The sequence below is a fragment of the Melopsittacus undulatus genome, chromosome Z, assembly GCF_012275295.1.
Source record: "Melopsittacus undulatus isolate bMelUnd1 chromosome Z, bMelUnd1.mat.Z, whole genome shotgun sequence".
NCBI lineage: Eukaryota > Metazoa > Chordata > Aves > Psittaciformes > Psittaculidae > Melopsittacus > Melopsittacus undulatus.
Genome location: NC_047557.1, coordinates 100,282,874 through 100,305,298, shown reverse-complemented (window position 1 = coordinate 100,305,298; position 22,425 = coordinate 100,282,874). Strand labels below are relative to the sequence as shown.

Below are 22,425 nucleotides of genomic sequence, written 5' to 3'. Positions count from 1 at the left end.
CAGGCACATTTGCTTGTCCCCTCTCTCCATCCATGGGGATGCATCAGCCTGGGATGGGCTGGGATGGACACGGGGGTGCTGCCATCCCTCCCATTCAATTTCAGTGCTTGGTGGCAGAGCACCCTTCCCTCCTGGCCTCTGCCCGAGCCCTTTGGGGTGCTGCTTAGCAAATTAGCACCCAAATCAACCCACGCACCTCTAATTGGGGGTGAGTCTTTGAGGATGCAATTGGGGAAGAAGACCCCCCCCCGACCCCCCCCAGCTCTGAGAGGCTGCTGCAATGCTTTATCTGGGTGGACAGATCCCTCCTAATTGAGCAGATATTCCGTGTTCGCAAACAGATGGCTCCTTTGCATCAATTATTCCTTATCTGTGTAACCGGGGATGATTTGCTGACAGATAGCGCAGGATGAAGTTAAAGCAAGGAGGTGGCCGGTGCTCGGAGCTGGCTCCGGCTGCTGCCTGGGGGGTTCCTGGGGGATACAAGCAGGGAGGGGGGATGGATCCTGGCTGCTCCTTGGGCTGGTAGGACCCAGCTCAGCATCCCCCAGAAGGAAAACAGGGGGCCACCACCATGGGGCTGATGGGTGGGTTGGGGGTCTCCATGGGGAACAATAATCCACCTTCCCCACCACAACCCCATTGCTTGCTGACTTGCCCAGTGCTGCCGTGGTGCATGATGGGGGATGATTAACACTAATTAATGATTAGTTGCTCTGGGTATCAAAGTGTGCCCCAGCCCTTTCCCATGCCCACAGGTAGGGGATTGCTGCCTGCTGCTGCCGGTGGCATCACCCTTGGCACAGCATTCCCAATGGGACCCTGCCATCTCCAAGGATGCCATGCTAAGCATTTGGGGATGGGGACTGATCCCTGTGGTTGTCCCCTGCTTGCTGTCCCCTTGTGTTCATCACTGGGGAAGAGAAGAGCATCCTGCCATGTCCGGGGCAGCTGGTGGCACCTCGCCAGTTGGAGCTGGGACCTGGTGGCACTCGAGGACTCGCGGGATGTGCCGAGCGCTCGCGGTTGTGCGGCGCTGCCATATGGACTCCATAAATTAAACCTTTCCAGGAAGCAAATGGCAAATTTATACGTCCGCTCTTGTGCGTGGCTCATTGAGTCTAAAGGGCTTCCCAGCACAAAACGCACCTACCATCCATCTCGCTTTGGCTCTCTGCATTTAGAGGACTAATCCCACAGGAAAATGGGATCAACATAAAGTCCTTACCGTGCTGCAGCCCTGGTGCTAATGCCCTGCAATCAGGAGCGTGGTGTATCCTATGGATGTCCCCTATGGTAGGAGGGGAGGTCACCCTCTTCCTGCTATGCCTGGGGCAGGCTTGTCCCTGTGCCTGTCCCAGAGCAGCGTGGTGATGCTGGGATGCTGATTGTTGCTTTATTAAAGGTGACAGCCCACGCTGTGTACCTGAGCGGTGACAGGTACAACTAAACACAAAACCACAGCAGCACCCGGGGGGTTAGGGCACTGGGGACCACTCAACCTCAAAGCGATGCCAACACCATCCCCATCCCTGGAGCACGTTTTTCCTCCCCTCTTCCCTTAGGGAAGGCAATGGGGGGGGGGTGTTGATCTGGAATATAAACACTGCCCAGTTGAGTAATCAGGAGCTGCCTAACCGGCCAGCTGCTGCCGGCGAGCAAGGGGACGCGCTTTGATTCATGTCCTCTTCCCTTCCCTGCTCCAGCCTTCCTTGTCTGGGAGCCACCGGTCGGATCCAGCTGTAGCCCCGTGGTGTGGGCTGGTGTGCGGCTCCCAGCGCCGGCCACGTGCACCGTCCGGCAGCAAAACAAAAGCATCTTGTGTGTGTGCTCTGTGATTCCCTGTGCCCCCCAAGGGAAGGGAAAGGAGCTCAGTGTCTGTCCTGCTTCTATTCCAGGCGTCCTCGTCATCCCTTGAGACAGTCACCATCAAGCCTGTGGCTGGTGAGCCCCGGCACCGGGTGAGCAGCACTGGGGAGAGCCCAGGCACCGGTGGTGGCACTGCCCTGGACGTCGGCCAGCGGACGGCTTTGGATGCGGAGGGCATCGACGTCGGAACCACAAGTAGGTGATGCTGGGGGTTATGGGGGTGTCATCCCCAAGGGCTGTCCCTTGGTGCGCATCAATCCCACTGTGCGCCATGGTGTTTGGGGCTCCAAAACCCCTATGAGAGAGGTGACCCCGACAGCACCTCCATCCCTGCCCATCATCCCCGGGGCTGTGAGTCAGGCCATGGGTGCTGGTGACAACCATGGTGCTGTGCTGTCCGCAGCGGGGAGCTGAGGGGTGGCCCCAAGGCTGGGCTGTGCCGCGGCTGCCAGGACTCGGCCGCCCCGTCCATCAGGAGCGGCAGCATTTTTGGGAGAGGTATCATGCGTGCTTCCCTCCTGCTGCCTCCCCGGCCCGGCTGGTTTGCCAGCCCTTCCCGGCGGGCGCGCCGTGCCGTGCCGTGCCACGCCAGGCTGCTTTGATCCGGCACCAGCCGCCGAATACAGATCTTGGCATTGGGTGCAGAGCCGGAGCCGCAAGGTGCAGCGGGCAGGGAGCTGGGGCGTGCAGGAACCGGGGCGTGCAGGGAACTGGGGCATGCATGAGTGGGGTGATTTGTGACTCCCTGTGTCCATAAGGAAGGGCACTACCCGGGGACACGGTGCCCTATGGTGACCATCGATCAGCCCCATAGGGTTTGGGACCCTGCAAGGCGCTGTGTGCCCCATCCCCATCCCGTCCCCCCCCCCACTGCCATAGGGTTGATGGGGGTCAGGGGGCTGGGATGCATTTGCAAGCTGCTCACAGCGTCACGGAGGCAAGCTGGGAGCCGTGGCCTGGAACGGGCCTGCCGGAGTCGGCTCGGGATTTATTACCCTGCCAGTGGCTGCCGGGCAAAGGTGACAGTGACTAATGGCTTGTTACACGCCTGCCACATCTCATCTGCGCACCGTGGCCGCTGCCGGCGCTCCCAGCCCCGGTGTGCGAGCAGCCTGTGCCTGCCCTGCCTTCCTGGGAGGGGGGACGGGGGTGAAACCCTCTTTGTCCCCCATAGGGACCTCATTACAGTGGGTGATGGTGGTGGTTTGGTGCAGGAATCCATCCCCATGCTGAGGATGGAGACCCGCTCTTGTATGGCCCCTTCCTGTGCTATGGCCAGGCAGAGCGGGGCTGTCACCCCTTGGGTACCACTCTATATAGGGTCTCTCCATCCTGTGGCACATCCCAGGGTGTCCCTGCGAGCCTTGTGTGACACACACGGATGAACCGGCTCCCAAACTCCTTCGTGGTTGGAAAACCCATGAGCCACGCTTGCCATGCACGGCGGCGATCCCATGCCATGGTCAGCGGGTTGGGATGCGGAGGGGAAGCGTGCATGTGGATGCTGACAAAGCCACAAATGCATTCACTAGGAAAATTAAAAAATTAACAGGCATTGGCTCGCTCTAGATTAGTAAAGGCAGGGAGATAAAAGCGTCTCTTTATACCTTGTGAGAATTGCTGATAAGGGCATTTGTTCCTCCGTATTCCTTAAAAAGAATGCAATAAAAATTTAAAATAGAACGGGAAAAGGGAGATGGAGGGGGGAGAGAACACACTGATGGCAGGGAGGAAGAGGAGGAGGAGGATGGAGAGGCGAGGGTGAGCCGGGAAGGGGCTCGGATGGGTGGGTTTGTGTGTGGATGTGAGTGGCAGCTTGCTTGGGAATGCCTGGGTGTCCCTGTTGTGGCTGCATCTCCTCCCACGGAGAGGCAAGTTCATGGCCAGCAGCGCCGGGATCACATTCCTCCCCTCTGCCTGGGGATGGTCGGGGTCCAGCGTGTTGGAGCCTGTCCGGCGCATGGAATGGATCCTTATGGCCGGTACATGGTTGGCAACCTCCTCTGCTTGCAGCTGGGATGAGCCCTACCCTGCTGCTTTCACTGCTGCCTCCAACACTGAAGCCCATGGGGTGCTGCTGGAGTGGCACAGGGGTGACCACCACATTCCACACTGGATGGGACATTCCTGACCATTCCTGGTGCAGGGGGTGCGTGGGGTATTGGGGTGCATGGAGGGGACTGTCTCCCCTTAATATCTGCAGGGTCTGGACTAAGGATCAGGGTCCGGACACCAGGACCCTGTGTCCCAAACCCTATTTGGAGTGTGAAGGAGGTTTGGGATGGGAGTCACAGGGCCAGATGCCACCCCAGTCTCTTAACCCCCATGGACGCCTGACACAGACACCCCCACCGAAGTGATTCCTGTGCATTGTGGTCAGCACTGTCACCCCTTCACCCCAATTCGTGACAACGCTTTCCTTTCCCCCCCACCCCATAGCAGAGGTTCCTCCACTCTCTCCTCACCACACCCCCCCCTCAGGTGCGGTCCCCCCTTTCCTTCCCCCTCATCCCATTTAGGTCCCGTCCCCCTTTGCTCCCTCCCATTGTGCTCCCGTCCCGTCCCCCCCCCTCTCCCGCCCCGTCGGGGCCCTGCCCTGCCCGGCCCGGCCCCCGGTGAGTCACGCTCCAGCCGTGCGGCTCCCGGGGCGCCGAGGGAAGCAGGAAGCGGCGGGTTAGGCTCGGCTCGGCTCGGCTCGGCTCCGAGCCCCGCTCCGCTCTGCCCATGGACGAGCGCAGCCCCCGCTGGACGGCGCGGCCCGCGGGTGAGTGCTGGCACCCCCCATCCCCGGTACCCCCATACCGGCACAGGGGGGGGAACGGGGGTCGCCCCCCGTTGGGGCTGTGCTTGGGAGGTGCGATGGGGCTGATGGGCGGCCCGCAGGCTCCGGCTCAGCGCCTTCCCTCTGTTGCTGGGTGGGAGGGTTATGTATGGGGGGCGGAGGTCACTGCCGGGGTTTGGGGACCCCATGGTGCAGGGATGGAGGTGACCTTTGAGGTAGGGGCCCCCGTGGTGTAGGGAATGGAGGTCGTGCTGGGTTTGGGGGACCCCATGGTGTGGGGATGGAGGTCACCCTGGAGTTGGGGTATCGTTGTGTGTGGGGCAGAGGTCACACTAGGCACGGGGGGGGGGGGGGTGGTGTGGTGTAAGGGACAAGGTCACCCTGGGCCTGGGGACCTCATTGTCTGGGGTTTGAGGTCACCCTGTAGTTGGGGTTCCCCTTGAGGTCACCCTGGGCTTGAGCAATGCTGTTGTTTAGGGGATGGAGGTCACCCTGAGCTTGGGGGACCCTGCAGTGTGTGGCCTGGGGGTAGCCTTTGGTTTGGGGGACCCAGTGTGGGAAGGCTGAAGGATGGGGACATTGTTGTGTGGGGACAGAGGTCACCTTAGGATGGGGTGGTTGTGGGGCCTCACAGCATGAGGATGGTGGTTCCCCTAGAGCTGGGATCCAGCAGGCTGATGGCAGTGGGAGATGAGACCCACTGGGTGCTGCAGACTCAGGGTCCGGTGTTGAGGTGCTTGATCCCTGTGTTCCACACCACCACCAACACCCTTTGGGTTGTTACCTGCAGGGGATCCCATCCCATGGGCTGGCAGGGCACTGGGGTGCAGGGGGCTCAGCAATGACCTTGGCATGGTGCACATCCCAAGCCAAGCACCGCAGGGCTGTGCCTCAGTTTACCCACACACTGCTCCCCCTGAGCAGGCAGCTCTCATATTAACCCATGCTCCTGGATACCCATAAGGATCCATATTGCTCCCCACTCCAAGATGCATCCCCCTGGCACTGCACTGGGGTGATGCTGCGGCCTCGGTGTGTTGCTGGCCCATCATCCACCACCGTGTTTATTGCTGTGCTCCATCCTGGCTCTTCCACCCCTGCCTTGCCCTTCGCCCTGGGGCCTGCTGGTTCACCTTGTCCAACGCACTGCTTTGCATGGTGGAGCCTTTGCCAGCGCCCTGCTGCTGTCCCCAACCCATGGGGACAACCCATTGCCAGCCCTTGGAGCAGCGAGGGTGAGCACCCGGCTCCCTTCCTCCTGCTCCATCCTTGATCCATGGCACAGGGGTGGGTGCTTGGTGCCATGTGCGTGCCCATTGGGATCCACGGAGGGAGTTAATGGAGGGAGAAGGCAGCGGGAAGCCCATGTCTCTTCCTGCGAGCGCGCGCGTGCGCTCCGGGGTGAGCCCGTGTGGTTTGTGGGTGTGCGAGTGTGCGCTTGGCACCGGTGGGGAGGTGCTGGGTGTGACACTGGGGTGTGTGTGTGTATGGGGGGGCCCCATCCGCACGCACACGCGTGGTGTGTGTTGCACAACCCAAGTGTGCGCTGGTGCGGGCGCTGATTGTGCTCATCCCCCTTGTAGGGTGTACGTGTGTGTGTGTGCATCCCATAGGCCCTGTTGCACGTGTGTGCACACCCGGGGCATGTGTGCAAGGGGGAGCTGGGGGTGAGCGCGCGCGTGTGTGTGTGTGTATGTGTGTGTGTGTGTGTTGGCTGCAGGGCAAGGCAGCATTACAGCGGAGACAGTGGCTTTGGAAGGGGGCCAGGCTGCCGGTGGGGGGGGCTGTGGGGTGCAGGGTGGTTGATGGCTTCCTGACAGCGCAGGGCTGCAGGTTGAGGGCAGCTCGAGGCAAGGGGGAAGCGTTAGGTTTAATCTGCGCTCGCCTGTTCCTTCCTCTGGCTCCCCTCTGGGGTGCTGCCCCTCACCCTGGCGTCTGGTCGCAGCCGGGAGGTTGGGAAGGGGATGCTTGAGGGGGGTGTTTGCCACTGTGCTCTATTGGGGTGCAAGGTGCTAGTGCACCCACCCCACACTACAGGGCTCCGTGCCATAGGTCACACCTCTGTTCCCAAGCCCTGGCACGGATGCCAGCCCTGGGTGCAAGGTTTGGGGTCACAGTGTGGGCAGGGGAAAACAGCCTTTCCCTTCACATCCTGGTGGGAATACCCATCCTAGACCCCAGTACACCAGCATTACCCAAGTGCATCATGATGGGGTCCTATCCTTAGGAAGGGGCCACCGGGATGGTGTTTGGCACTGCACAGCCACCCGGGCAGGCTGCCAGTGGGATTGCCCTTGAAACAGCCCTTGCCGTGCCTCGTGCTTTGGCCGCTGGGACCTGGGGCCTCCCCATATGTGTGTGTGGGTCTGTGCCCCCCATGGTGTCCCCATGTCCCCCCAGCCCGGTGCCGCTGGCGGTTGCCGCGCTGTGCAGGAGGAAGCGTGCCCCAGCCCTCTGATAACAGCAACCGCCTTATCACAGGGCCTGCTGCAAGGGAGGGCAGGCAGCACGGCCCCATAACCCTTATCTGCCTTAGCCGTTGGGCTCACAGCCCCCCCCACCCCATAACCTGGGGTCGGTCCCTTGTGTGTGTGTATGGGGGGGGGCAGCCGCTTGGCAGCCTGCCCCCTCTGTGCTGTTTGAAGTTTGAAATCCATTTAAGTCAAGAGGAGGGAAAGTTATTGCCTCCAAAGCCCCTTGTGCTGAGCAGTAAATCCTCTTTGCTGTGCCGGCGCTGCCTCTTAGTGCCTGCGGGGCCAACCGGTGACTCCTGGGGCGGTGGGGCCGGGCTGTGTGGATGTGTGTGTGCCCCCCAACCAGCATTCCCCTGCGGGTGCTTTTATGACTGGGAGGGGTTGGAGACACCCCCAAAAGTGTGGGGTCAGGGTCCCCTTTGAAGCCGCCCCATGCTCACTGAGCTGAGAGCATCGTTGCTTGCTTGCTGCTTGTTTGCTGCTTGCTTGTGGCCCAGAAAGGGGGGTTCTCCCCATTGCATCAATGCCCCAAAAGCAGCGAGGTTTGAGGCTGCTGCAGCGGGATCTTAACACCAGCACACCAGCGTTTCTATTTGATTTCCCTTCTCCAGAGCCAGCAACCCTTAAATATTAATGCCTGCCTCTAATTGCAGTGTCAGAGGGAGTGGGTCAGCGCTCATACTGTTGCCCCTGCACTGTTTGTGCACGCACACGTGTGTGTGTGTATGTGTGTGTGTGTGTATGTGTGTGTGTGTGTGTGTGCTCCATCGGGATTCACCCATCGCACCGGTCCCTGAAGGTCCCTTTCCCACATCCCATCCCAGGGTCCCCCTCCCGCACTGCATTGATGGTTAATGCCAAGCGCGTGTGTTCCTGGAGGCGCAACAGCGTCAGATGCTTGTGTGCTCTCTTCCTGTACTAACGCGACCGCCAGCGCGCTTGTCACCTGCTCTCTGTTGTGCTGCCAAGCTGCAGACATGCCGCTTCTTGCTGCGGGCCCTGGCGTGCTCCCCGCTGCCGCCGCCGCTCCTCCTGCTCGCCGCGGGCGCTCGCTCGGTGCCAGCGCGGCGTTAGCAGGTGTTTCGGGCAGGGAGCGATGCTGCCTGTTGCTGCATGTTGGATCCATCCCCTCCGTGCCTCCCCCTGGGGTGTAGCGGTGATGCCAGGGCTTGGTGCTGCGTTGGGATACGCAGCAGGGGTGCTGGGTTCTCTCCTGTGTGGGGTTTGGGGGGCACAGCCAGAGCAATGCGGTGTCTGGGGGTGTACCATGGTTGGGTGTGGGTGTGCTGTTGGATCACACCTATGGAGTGGTGAATGCTCTGTTGCTGTCAGTGTTCAAGGCCAGGTTGGACAGTGGCATGGTTTAGGGTGAAGCATCCCTTCCCATGGCAGGGGGTTGGTTCTGGGTGCTGTGAAGGTCTTTCCCATCCCAAACCATGCTGTGATTCTATGGGCTGTGCAAGCTGCTTTTCACTGCTGCCTGTGCCGTGCAGCTCCTTTGGATGCACATGGCATTTCCTGCTGTTCTATGCAGCCCTCTCGGATGCATATGGTGTTTCCCACTGTGCCATGCAGCCCTCTTGTATGCACATGGTGTTTTCCGCTCTGCCATCCAACCCCCTCGGATCCACAGCCTGTTCCCAGGTTTTAGGGGGGGTTTCCACATCGAGGGTTATCTCTGCTCACCCTCTTGGCATGCCAGCCCTCCTGCAACCGTTGCTCCCACCCTGGCTATGCAATCTCCTTCCTCCTGCGCTGCTCACCACAGCCATCCCCATTAACCCAGTGTTGTGGTGGCATTTACCAGGGTCCTGCTCCTGTTAACCCTGGCTCCAGGAATCCTGCCCCACAGTAACCGGGCAGGGAGGTTCATTGGTAGGGGCTAACATGGGTCTGCTCCCAAAGGACACCCAGGGCCTCTTCCTATCAGGCTGTAGCACAATGTGGGGTGCAGGGAGGGCTGAATCATACCCCAATATGCCTCCTGGATGAGGCAGGATGGGTTTCACTCCTTCCCACCCGCATCCTGCCCCTTCCCACCCTGGCTCCCGGCACTGGCTTTGTTTCCGCCGTATAACAAGATGATGGGTTAGGGTCAAGCTGCGGGTTCATAACTTGTTGGAAGCCTTTCCCGAACAATAAAGGTGTCTGGCTTTATATCTGCTCGTATTTTATCCGCTCCACGGCCTTTCCCCAGCGCCGGCCGGGATTTATGGTGGGGGATATTGGAACGTGTCGAGGCGCGCTGGGGAAGACGAGGCCGAAACCCCCCCCCCCTTTTCCCCATGCCTTTGCATTCAGTGCCTGTGCGCTGAAATATTTACCTTCCAGCTCCTCTGACAGTTCAAGCCGTCTCGTGAAGCAAAGGTTATTGAACTGCGAATGTTATGACATTACATTTTTGTGTCTGCACTTTCTGGATGCGTGATGCAGCCTGAATGATAACTGATCTCGGGGTTAAGGGTGGGGGTTTTGTCTTCTTTCTCTTCCTTTCCCTCCCTCCTGCTCACCACCGGCTCTGCTGGGGCTTGATAACGCTCCCTTTTATTGCCCTGCCTTTGCATTCCTGCCGCTGGCCTCCCTGCGGTCGGTGTGGGTGCTGGGAGGTGGGAGAGGGATGTTCCCAGCATGGAATGTGGCTGCAGTGGTGTGTGTCTCAGTTTCCCTAACCCCAGGCTTAGTGGCACCTAGGCCAGCAGTCCCTCATGGAGGATGCTGATTCCAACCTGCATCCCAGTGTGGATGGGAATGTGGCATCCCATATCCCACCAGGGCCGTGCTGCAGGGCAGGAGGTGATGCATGGTGCTCACTGGTGCTGGTCTGTGTCGAGGTGCTGATCCTGCAGCCCCATTGTCAGGGTTTTAGGGATCTGGTTGAGCTCCAGGTGGGGGTGATGCTCTCTGGTACCCTGGTTGTCTTGGCTGTGAGCTCTTAACAGCCATCCCCACTTGAGATGCAGCATCCTCCATGGCTGAGTATCCTATGGGACACAGGAGGGTGATAAGTGACAGCGGGGGCTGACTTGTCCCATACACACTAGAGGGCAGCAGCAAACTGGAGCCTTGGGGCTGTGTTTGGTACTTTGAGGGGTCTCGCCCCCAAATCTGCCCCAGTCCAGTGGGTTTGCAGCAAGGGTTGTGCAATGGAGCATCATAGTGAGAGCCCTCAAAGCAGCCCGACCCATGGTGTCACATTGGAAGCAAGTTAATTAAGTCATTCCATAGATTTGGCCATTGGTGAATTGCATCTGCCCCCCCTTCTCCTGCAGGCTCCCCCCTTTCCCACTCCATCTCTAGAGTCAACATCTCATCCCTGGAGGTTTCCATCGGCTCGGGGCCGTCCGAGCATCCCGAGCATCCCGGTTTGGGGCCGGCTGCCAGTGCTAACAGAAACCAGCTGTGTGGGCAGGGGGGCCGCAGGGAAAAGAGGGGGGGGGGAAAAGAGGTCAGGGCCCGGGAAATTAAATGTTCATAAATGTAGGCCCGAGCGCTTAAAAAGTAGGGCAGTGCCATTAAATCTCATTAAAGTTTAATACCTATCAGTGCCACTTCAGGCAGCCCTTGGACATTGCTTTAATTTGATGGGTGTTAAGGGAGAATTATCAAATAATTGTGCTGGCTGGGGACTTGCTTTTATCATGTTACATGGAAAGCTCTCCCGGCTTTGTGCCGCACATCAAAACAGCGGTGGATAGGTATTGTTCTGGGGAGGTGATGGGGGGAATGCTGCAGGGGGGTCCCCGTCATCTCCATCACCCTCAGCGTGGCAGCAGGGATGAGAGACACCGGATCAGGTTGTTACAGGGATTAGCTGCTCCAGTGATCTGGGTTTTCTGCCTAAATTTAACCCATCTGCCCTTTGATGGCCCAAGACGGCAGCACAGGGGGTGGCACAGGGACAGCGAGCATCCTGCCTGCATCCCTATGGGTCCTGCCTTCATCCCTATGGGTCCTGCCTTCATCCCTATGGGTCCTGCCTTCATCCCTATAGATCTCATCGATATCCCCAGGTCCCAGTAGGGTTGTGCCACCCCTCGAGCAGCCAGGATGCCAGCACAGAGCTGCAGGCAATGCTAATTAATACCAGTTTTTGGAGGGCTGTAGGGAATTACTGGTGGGAGTTGCCAACGCGCCGGGGATCACCGGCTCCGTGCGGAGGCGCGCACATGGGCCCATGCATCTTTTATAGGGTGCACACAGGGTTATTTTTATTCCTTTCTATTTCCCTCCCTCCTTCCCTCGCTGTGGTTGATAAAGAATTAGTGCCAGGTCGTTAGTCCTGGGCTTTATGAGATAAACCCGGGCTCAAGGTGCTGTGGTGTAAACGCCAGGGCCAGGGGAGCACAGGGGACGGGAGAGCGGAGCTGCTGCCATGAATTATTCAGCAGCGCCTGATTTCACATTATTCTCACTGATACTTTTACAACCTGTCAGTAAATAAAAAGATTCTACATTATTTATAGAAATGGACCCGAATTGGTTAGGAGAATTTACTGTTGCTATTATTAGGGGCTGCTCAGCACCACGTTAATGAGAGATGGGTGATGGCAGACGCTGCTTCCCGTGGGCTCGGTATCCCTGCGCCCTCCCTGGCTGCCACCTCGCTCCCCATGGGTGGCTGTGTTGTTTGGCTGAGGTTCCTTCAGGAACATGGAGGGGTGAGGATCCCACTGGATTTGCGCTGCTTGGAAGAGGGATGCCGCATTCCTGTAAATGTCTTCTTCCCTGGGATACCTCCCTGTGGATGACACCTTCCCAGGGACGTGTCCTTCATGGGGATGACATCCTCCTAGGGATCTGTTCTTCCTGGGAACATCTCCTTCCCAAAGACATCTGCTTGCTGGGGACATCTTCTTGGGATCATCCCCTTCCCGGGGACCACATCTTCCTAGGGACATCTCTTTCCTGGGTGTCAGCTCTGGGACACACATCTCTGACAAAGGGGGATGCTTTCCATAGTGCATTTAGTCTTTCCCCACCCAGCAGTGATGCATCCCCCTCCATGTACCACTTGGCTCCTCATCCCAGCACAGCACTGGACCAGAGGGAGCTAGCTCCGCATCCAGCCTGTCCTCCATCCTCCCACCATGTGCCTGTCCCCCAAGCAGGACCCATCCCACCTACATGCCCTCCAGCCCCCTGGATCCCATCTGGGCTTCCCGCATCCCTGATGTGACAGCTCATGGAGGTGGAAGAGCATCACACAGGGTTGGCCTGTGTGTAAACCAAGGCACGGTGGTGATGTGCCGCATGGACCGAGGGATGGAGAAGCCAAGAGGAAACCCAGGAAGTGTAATGGTTTGTCTGCGGTGTCCTAAGGTGGCTGCTCCCAAGCTGCCGGTGACAGGTTTATTGGCAGGCAGGCCGGGCTGGAAGGATTGTCGGCTATTTACAGTGCTGGGGCCGTGACTTTGCGAGCAGACAGTTAACATAAATTCACATGATGGATCAGTTATCACTTCATTGAACTTGTGGCGGATCCATTGAAGGCTGTGCAGTAACATACTGTTTCCTGGCTCTGCGCAGCACTGGGATACATTAAATACACTTTATTTATAGCTTACCATTGCTGCACTGTGGGCAGGAGAATGCAGCTTTTGCAACTATCATCTAATTTTATGATGAGCATTAAAGCAAGGCCTATAATTTGCACCTTTTTATTCATTAGACACTGGTGCAGCCATAAGTCAAGAATGCCCAGGGATTTAGATGCAGATCCAGAAGATAAACTATTGACAAGCCAGATGTATTTTTACATTAGTGTGCCTTTACAATAGTTTATGTTGAGAGTGGAATATAAATTGCATTATTAAATACAAACCACTCTTGTAACCGCTGCTCTGCCTGTTTCTGTGCAGGCAGGGCGGGATTTGGAGCCGCAGAGCAAGGAGGCTTTGCCTAATGGCTCAAGGTTGGGGGTCGGGGATTGCTATTTCGGCTGTGTTTGAGCCCTGGATGTGCCAATGCAGTGGGGATTGTCCTGGAGCTGGCCCTTGGATGAGGTGGTGGCCCTATGGGATGTCCCCATTTGGAGCAAAGTCATCCCAGCCACGTGCCCCCATTGGAGACCTATGCTCGTCCGCTGCCACCCGGCCATCAGCGAGTTAAATCCTTTTGTTTCCGAGGCAATACAGTTTATATTATGAGCATGAATAAAAGATGGTTGTGCTAGGGGTAGCTGTCAGGATCTTCGCCGCCTATAAAGGCTTCTACTGTAGCTTGACAGTAAAAGACTGTGTTTGGGGACTGATGTGGTTTCTCAAAGGAGCTAAATAAATAAGGGACGCTTATTTTTACACCAGTAAAGGCTGCTGGAAATTTAAAGCGCTGTTTATCTCGCTGAAATCACGGTGTTTATTGTTATCTCATGTAGGGGCAATTTGCATGTTCGCTAATAATTAACCGAACCCGGAGCTTCTCCCTCCTGTACGTGCCGTGGCCCCGCTGGTACCTGCGGGGAGGAAACGCTTGCAAATCAAATGCAAATATTGACCGTGCTTGGGCTGGGCGCTGCGATGGCCCCGTGCTCCCCAGCACGCTGTCCCATGGCTGCTCCGGGGCAGGATGAGGGCTGGGTGCTCGTATGCTCACAAGAGGCATGATGGGAGCTGTCCTTATGGCCACCCTGTCTCCGTTACCACCCCATCATTTCTACCCCATCCCCATGGCCACCCCATCCTTGCTTCTATGCTGTCTCCATTGCCACCCCATCTCCATGGCCACCCTGTATCCATTGCCATCCCACCCTTATTTCCATTCTGATAGTATGGCAATAAGAATGAGGTGGCCCCATGGCCACCCTATCCCTATTTTCACCCCATCCGCATGGCCACCCCATTCCTATTGCCATCCTGTCACTGTTGCCACCCTATCCTTATTTCCATCCTGCCCCTATTGCGACCCCATCCTTATGTCTCCATGGCCATCTTGTCCCCATTGCCACCCCATCATTACTTCCACCACATCCCCATGGCCACCCCATGGCCACCCCATTCCCATTGCCATGCCAACCTTACTGCCACCCCATTCCTATTGCCATCCTGTTCCTATTGCCACCTCATCCTCATTGCCACCCATTCCTATTGCCATCCTGTTCCTATTGCCAACCCATCCTTATTGCCACCCCATTCCTATTGCCATCCTGTTCCTATTGCCAACCCATCCTTATCGCCACCCCATTCCTATTGCCATCCTGTTCCTATTGCCAACCCATCCTAATTGCCACCCCATTCCTATTGCCATCCTGTTCCTATTGCCAACCCATCCTTATCGCCACCCCATTCCTATTGCCATCCTGTTCCTATTGCCAACCCATCCTAATTGCCACCCCATTCCTATTGCCATCCTGTTCCTATTGCCAACCCATCCTTATTGCCACCCCATTCCTATTGCCATCCTGTTCCTATTGCCACCCTATCTTTATTGCCACCCTATTCCTATTGCAATCCTGTCCCTGTTGCCACCCCATCCCCATTTCCACCCCATCCCCATGGCCACCCCATTGTGCCCGGTGCTAACAGGCATCCCATCCCGGTTGTGGGTCCCTGCGCCACCAGCTGCCGCCGCTCTGTGTCACACCATCATGTCGCTATCGGAGTGTAACGGGGGAGAGCAGTCGGTGCCTTTGTTTCTTGTGCTCTCCGCACAGCTGTCACTTCCAGTGATCAGTAGAAAAATCATCACCCCACCGGATCATACATATGGAACGGTGTCTGTGCGGAATATTTATTGTAACATGTGTCGGGGCTGCGCCGGTCACAAGCCCCGGGCTTGGCTCGCACCGTGTCAGCCCCACAAGGATGCTCTGGTCCCCTGGGCTCTGCCTTTTGGGATGGTGTCACGTCCCCAACAGCGGCGTCCCCATCCTGGCTGGATGCAGGGCTAATTGCGCTCGGTGGCCTGGGGACTGGGAAACCTTATTTTTCCCATGCTGTCCTCAATGATGTTCCCAAAGGATGTCCCCCTTGCTGGGGTCACCTATGGGGTGGCCTTTGGGGTCTGCAAGGGGCAGGAGGTGGAGGCGCTCAGATGGCCTCGGCCTCATCAGTGTCTCTGGGAGCTCTCTCCCATCTCCGGAGCTGTCAGCGCGGCACCTTTCATGTGTGATGGGTAAACAGCGCGGCGCGCCTGCCGGGAAAGGCTGTTGGATCCCTGCTGGTGCTAAAGCGGCGTCTGGCAGGGATGGGGAACGTGCCGTCGCCTGCGCGAGGCACGGCGGACGTGACGCCCCGCTGGGGCTCCTTGTGGCATTCCCAAATGGAGCAGAGAGACTGAGCCGCCCTGGTGCCAGGCATGGGGTGAAGCCATACCAATGGGGTCTGTGGGGATGCCCTGCAGGCATGGGTATCGGTGTGGCATCCCCAGCAAAGCCGACTCCATCACCTCCCATCACCAAAACCTGGTACCCATGTCCCCATCCCGTCCCCTGGGCGACACAGAGCTCCCGTATCCATTCCCTATGTGTTTTCCCTTGCTGGGGTGGACAGATGCCATGCGGGGAGCACAGGGTCACCGTGTCCCCCCCAGCACATGGCTGGGGGAAGGTGTTGCCAGCGCCTTTTGGCACCCGCCGCCACACGAGCGCGCTCCTCTGACAGCTTTATCAAGCCTCCAGACTTCCCAATTCCATTGTTCCTGACATCTGTTTCGGTAAGTGATTAATTGCAATTAGTGAGCGGTTTGAAAGCCTGTGGAAGAATATTCAGCAGAAAACTCGTCAAGATTAATGAGTGGTGGCAGTTGTCAGAAGGGCTGCTGCCTCGGTGGGATGCGGTGCTGGTGGGGAGGTGCAGGAGGCTGGGTGAGTGGGGTACCCCCCTTCCCGTGCCTGTGAGTCCCCCCAACACCGTGTTCCCCCCTGCTAGAGTGTAACACAGGCTGATTTTTCATCCAAATGCATGAATTATCCACTAATGCGCTATTAATAAAGCGCTGTGGAGTTTCACCGAGATTAGGTCCTAAATCATGCAGAATGAATTCTAATCAGTCCGAAAGACACCGGTGATAGCCATTCCCAGCGACCTGCGGGAAGCCAGCCTGGATCCAACCGGGATCTACAGCCGGAGAGGCAGCGCCTGCACCTTTGCTCCTGTGCTGTGCTATGTGCATGTGGCAGTGGAGCCAGGCTGCCTTTGTGCAGTGCTCCATAGGCTGGGAATGGGGTGCAGGTGGTTATCCCAGGTCCCAGCAGCACCCAGGGGTGGCAGCAGGCTCAAGTGGCTGTGGTGCCTGGAATGCTGGGAAGGACCAGGGAGCCTCTGCATCACTGCATCCCCAAAGGAGCCCCATCTTTGTGGGTGTCACTCCTGCAGTGAGTTTTCCAGGTCTTTGCAATGCACCATTGCTCTCATCCTGGTTTTGTCCCCAGCTCAGAGTGAGGGTGCCAGGGACTTGCAGTGGTGCTGAGCCTGGGATAGGGAGGGACACACACACACGGGTGGCCCCGGGGGGAGGAAGGGTGCGACATCTGCTCCTGCAAACTGTTTGCCATGTTGAGGTCAGGGCAGCTCCACAGCTCCGGGTCCTGCAGCAGATGGCTCTGGCACGCTCCCGGCCAGGATCCGCCATTCCGCACCCATGAAATTCCTCATTAACAGGCTGTGACCGCAGGGAGAAGCATCCTTCACCCCTCCATCCCCCCCTATCCCTGCTTGTGAGCACGCACAGGCTGCCTGCCTGCCCCTAAGGGCATCGGGGGAGCGGGATGCACCCCTTATGCTTCACCATCCAAGGAATGGGGGTTCAATGCCTGGGTGCAGGGCCACGTGCTGGTGGTGAAGGGAGTCCCCATCCCCGCCTGTCCCCATCCATCCCATTGATTGATTGCTCTTTTGGCAGAGGGGCTGGCGCAGGGCAGGGGTCAGCAGGGGCTGGCAGGGGTCGGGAGGTCCCGCCGGCGGCTGCCCTTTGTTGGTGTCCCACACAATGACCCGGTGCAGGCTGTTTGCTCGGTGCAATGGGTAATTACCATGCATGGGGAAGGAGGGTTTGGGGGGGGTCAGGGGCGATGGGACCGGTGTGACCCACCGCCGTCAAGGCCCTGCGTGGCAGCGGCTTGTCCTTCCCCTGTCACCATCTGCTCGGAGGCGGCGGTGCTCAGACGGACGGGCAGATGGTGGTGGGTTTGAAGAGGTAGAGTGTGTACTTTGTTCTGGAGAGCTTTGAGAGGAGGGGGGAGAACAGGAGAGAAAGGCAGGGAGAGAAGAGGGGAAGGGAGGGGATGTCCTCCTGTAACCCCCTGTCCGTACCCCCCTGCTGCTTTGTAGTGGAGAGCTGAGGTTGTTGCAGTGTGAGGGATGGGGATGGGGATGCTGGAATGTGGAGCATGCTGGGGAGATGGGATGGGTGCTGGGAGCTGCTCCTGTGGGGGTCACTGGATGCTCTGAGCATCTGTGCCACCGTTCACAGGGGATGTGGTGCCAGGGGTGCCTTAACCCCCCCCCCTGCATCACTCCTAATGTCATAGAATCACAGAATCACAGACTGATTTGGGTTGGAAAGGACCTTAAAATCATCCAGTTCCAAGCCCCCTGTCATGGGCAGGGACACCTCGCACTAAACCATATCACTCAAGTCTGTGCTCAGCTCAGCCTTAAACACTGTCAGATATGAAGCATTTACCATGTCCTTTGCTCAGCCTGTTCCAGTGCCTCACCACCCTCACAGTAAAGAACTTCCTCCTTATATCTAACCTGAACCTCCCCTGTTTAAGTTTGAACACGTTCCCCCTTGTCCTATCACTACAGCCCCTAATGAATAGTCCCTCCCCAGCATCCCAGTAGACCCCATTCAGATACTGGAAGGCTGCTATGAGGTCTCCACGCAGCCTTCTCTTCTCCAGGCTGAACAGCCCCAACTTTCCCACCCTGTCTCCATACAGGAGCTGCTCCAGTCCCTGATCATCCTCATGGCCTCCTCTGGCCTTGCCCCAACATCTCCATGTCCTTCTCCTGTTAAGGACACCACACTGCACACAGTGAGGTCTGACCCCAGCGTGCCTGCCGGCACTGCACGTACCTGCCTGCGAGCGGTGCCAGCTGGGCTGGAGCTGATGCAAGCGGCATTCCCGGGCAAGCCCGGCCGCTTTCCAACCGGCTGGAGCAGCCGGACCAGGGAGCGGGGTACAGAGACGCAGGCGTGGGGTCCCTGCAGCGGTGCTGCGGACGCGGCCAGGACGCTCAGCATCACCCCAAGGCGCTGCGGACCCGCCGGACCCGCTTGGGGAGCGCTGGCGTGGGTTGTTGGCTTTGGCTCCGGTGCAAGAGGTGTGTCGGGCCACCCCCGCCGCCCTGCAGACGCCTTTTCCAGCGGCGCCTGCCCTCCGTGTCCCGGCATCGCCTCTCTCCGCTCAGCGGATCTCCATTGACGCCCATGCAACGGTGCCTCGCCGGCGCCCGCGGATAGGGCAGGGTGTGCTGGTAGCGTGCCCCAAGCACCTGGGTCAGCCACAGGCTGTGCCGGCGTCACGCCGGTAGCACACGGGTTGCAAAAGGGTGTTTGATGCAAGCAGGTTACATGGGACGATGCTGCGGAACTGGGATGTGACTGCCGTGTCTGAGGGGCTTGACAAGGAGGGGTTCTCAAGGGGTGTTTGGGTACCACCCGCAGTGTTGTAGGGTGGTTTGGGTTGGAAGGGACCTTAAAGCTCATCCAGTTCCAACTCCTGTCATGGGCAGGGACACCTTCCACTGGAGCAGCTGCTCCAAGCCCCTGTGTCCAACCTGGCCTTGAGCACTGCCAGGGATGGGGCAGCCACAGCTTCTCTGGGTACCCTGTGCCAGCGCCTCAGCACCCTCATAGGGAACAGCTTGTGCCTTGTATCCAACCTGAACTTCCCTTGTTGAAGCTTGAGCCCATCACCCCTTGTCCTATTGCTACAGAGTCCCCCTCCAGCATCCTTGTACCCCCTTTAGACTCCAGAGTCTCCAGCACCATCTTTCTCACCCTGTCTTCACATGGGACCCGCGGCCGTTGCCATCCCGGCTTTGCCATCTCCTAATTACCACCCTTGCCAGGCCTGGCCCTGCGTTCCACTTCATTACATGATTGCAATCGTGCCGCTCCTCCCTGGCTGGATAATTAGGTGTGTTTTCTCCCGCGTGCAGACAGGCACTTAATACAGCTTTAATCACGGGCTCCTTCGCTCCCACCCATTGCCCTGCGCCCGCTGTTGCTGCTACCCACAGACCCCAGGGCTGGAGTAATTACAGGATGCTGATGCCCCATGCAACATACCCAATGCAAAAGCATGGCGCAAACACCCCTCTCCAATGCCTGGTGCGCATCCGTGATGCCCACGGAGCAAACACCAACCCATTCTGGTACCGGTCTTTGTGGAGGGGTGTTTGTGGTGCTGCCAAGCGCCGGTGCCCGGCTCACCAAGCGCGGTGGCTCCTCGCAGGTGTAAGCACAGACTCTGCGTCGCTCGAGCTTCTGTGCGGCGAGGCGCGTGCCAGCACACTGCTGTGCCTTGCGAAGGTAGCAGCCATCTGCACTGTGATAAAAAGCCCTGAGGATGATAAATAGACAAGTAGCACTTTTATTGGATTGCCGTTTCGAAGCAGCCACTTTGGGTTTGGCACCGCGCTAACGACAGACTCGCCACACGCTGCACCCGGCTGCCCCGGCCGGGGGAAAGGGGCTGCCCGGTGGCGATGCCAGCATCTTGGATGCGTCCCATAGTGCGCCCGGATGCTTCTTTCCCCTCCTGTTATTTAAGGGTGATGTCTCTGTGTGACCCAGAGCAAGCGATTTGGGGTGCGATGGATGGGAGGTGATGGGGACAAGGGGGGGCTGAGTGGGACAGGCCAGCTGGCACGGCACGGGGCTGGTGCGCGGTGGTGCCACAGCTGCCGTGCTGGCCTCGCCGTCACCTGCGCCAAGCAGCTTGTTTGTCAATAATGGAGCAGGGAAAATTGCAGCCCAAATGCCTCTCAGCTCTGCTTTGTGTTGCCTTAATGCATCCATCCCGGAGGTGCCGGCTCGAAGGCAGCACAAAGGCTGCCGGAAGGGAGGAAAGGACTGGGGGGGGGGATTTGGTGAGGCTCCAAAGGGGCTTTGCTCTCCCCCTGCCCCTTGACAGACCCCTGGTGTTCTGATCCCCATGGTTGGCACTGTTGTGATCCTGCATCCTGGCCATGCCTGGTGCTTAGGACACCGTTCCAGTGGGATCGGTCCCCCAGGGATGGAGGTGATGCTGGATCTGGGGGTGGCACAAGAAGGATGGTGGTGCCCCTGCTCACTGGTTTGGGGTGGGGGGTGTTGGAGTGGCTCTTGTGGGTGAGCACTGGGGTGGTTGTGAACATCACTGTCCCTCTCTGTGTCCCCCCATGGTGGCAGCTTGTGTCCAGCATAGGAACACAAGAGGGTGGTACAGGATGAGGCGGGTTGGGGACATCAGCTCAAGGATGCTGTGGGATGGGGCAGATTGGGGACATTGATTCAGGGGTGTTGTAGGATGGGGCAGGTTGGGGACAATGTTTTAGAGGTGCTATGGTATGGAGCAGGCAGGAGACATCAGTTTGGGGGTGCTATGGGATGGAGCAAGCTGGGGACATCAGTTTGGGGGTGCTATGCTATGGAGCAGGCCTGAGACATCAGTTTGGGGGTGCTATGGGATAGAGCAGGTGGGGGACATCAGTTTGGGGGTGCTATGGGATGGAGCAGGCAGGGGACATCAGTTTTGGGGTGCTATGGTATGGAGCAGGTGGGGGACATCATTTTGTGGGTGCTATGGTATGGAGCAAGCTGCGAACATCAGTTTGGGGGTGCTGTGGGATGGAGCAGGCTGGGAACATCAGCATGGGGATGCTGCAGGATGGGGCAGACTGATGACACCCTTTTCAAGCATCACCCCCATGGCAGGCATTGACAATGGGGTGCTGTTTGTCCCTGTGGTCACTCGGGGTACCAGGGTCCATCCCCACACCCCATCACCCCCCACCTGCGGGGCAGGGGCCGTGCACAGCTGCCTGCCTGGGCGCGCATCCCAGGAATTCAGGATCGGGGGGGGCCCCCGCTGCCCTCTGACCCTCCGGGATGATACAAACCCTCTTCTGTTTCTCCTCACCCGCCGGCGGGGTCAGCCCCATGGCTGGCGCTGGCTCCCTCCCCGCGATAAAGCCGCTCGTCTGTCACGACACAATGGGTCCGTCAGGCTGCTGGCACGGATGGCACGTCGAGCGGGGGGGGGCACACAGACACACAGAGCACTGCGGTGGGGAGGGTGCTGGGGTCACCCTGGTGTGGTTGTGTTGCCTCTTATGGGGTGCGTGCAGGCGGTGTGGTGTCCGCAGGGTCTCCGCAGTGGGGTAGGGAGGGATGGGGATAGAACACAGATGTCCCGGGTGATATCCATGTGTGATATCCCATACCCATGCTGGAGCCAGACCCTGCTCTGCTGCAGGGAGATATGGGCCCGTGTCTTGGCTCCCTGCTGCCTGCGCTCCTCTTCACCACCCGAAAACACAGCATGAGGTGCCCCACAACATTCCCAAGGGAATCACTCATCTCCTTCCTCCCTTTTCCCACTTTCCTCCTGACTTCAATGTCTTTATAACCCAGTTCTGCATCAACCATTGCAATAATTCCTGCCCACACATGGGGAGCTTGATGTCTTGGGTGCCGATGGGTGCGGGCAGGGATGCTGCACCCATACCCCCTTGCACCAACACCACCTGGGATGGGTGCAGACCCCCCCCCCCCATCCCAGTCTCCCCATCCCTGACACGGCGTCTCCAATTAGAAGCAGCGGTGCTGCAAACTGGCGGCGAGGCACTTGAACTGTCACTGTGCAGCCTTAATTAGCAGCGCAGGGGCAGGGGTCAGCAGCAACTCAGCAGTCTTGACAAGGCTGCTATCAAGTGCAAGGAGGGAGGAGGAGGGAAGGGAGGGGAAAGCAAATGCTCCCCGAACCCAGGACCAGCCTTGGGCTATGGGGAGGGGGAGGATGAGTGTGCTGGAGACACGCAGGCACACTTAAAAGGGAATAAAATGGTCGCTGTCTCCTGCCAGCAGCGCATCCCCAGTGCCGTGCATCCCACTGCTGGAGCATGTGGATGGCGCCGGGCTCCATCAGCAGCCTGAGCACTGGGATAGGGGAAGGGGGCCCACGGGACCCCCGTGATGCTGGAGATGAAGAGCTGGTCGTCTTTGCTGCAGAGCCTCAGTAAGTGATGGGGACCCCCAAGTGGGGGGTCACCCCCTCCCCAGTCCCACTGTGCGGGGTGGGGTGAGGGTCCTGTGCCCCTCCATCCCCTTGTGCTGCCCCGTCTCCATCCCCACCATCCCCTTCCTCGGGGT

General features: G+C 58.6%; 1 protein-coding gene across 1 annotated transcript in view; it reads left to right on the top strand.

Moving 5' to 3' along the window:
* Nucleotides 1–22,425, top strand: part of GSE1 (Gse1 coiled-coil protein) — a 97,234-nt gene that overhangs the window by 30,568 nt on the left and 44,241 nt on the right. Inside the window, exon 2 of the mRNA XM_034072617.1 lies at nucleotides 1,899–2,064. Coding sequence (XP_033928508.1) covers nucleotides 1,899–2,064 — 166 coding nt within the window. The remainder of the gene's footprint in view (nucleotides 1–1,898; nucleotides 2,065–22,425) is intronic.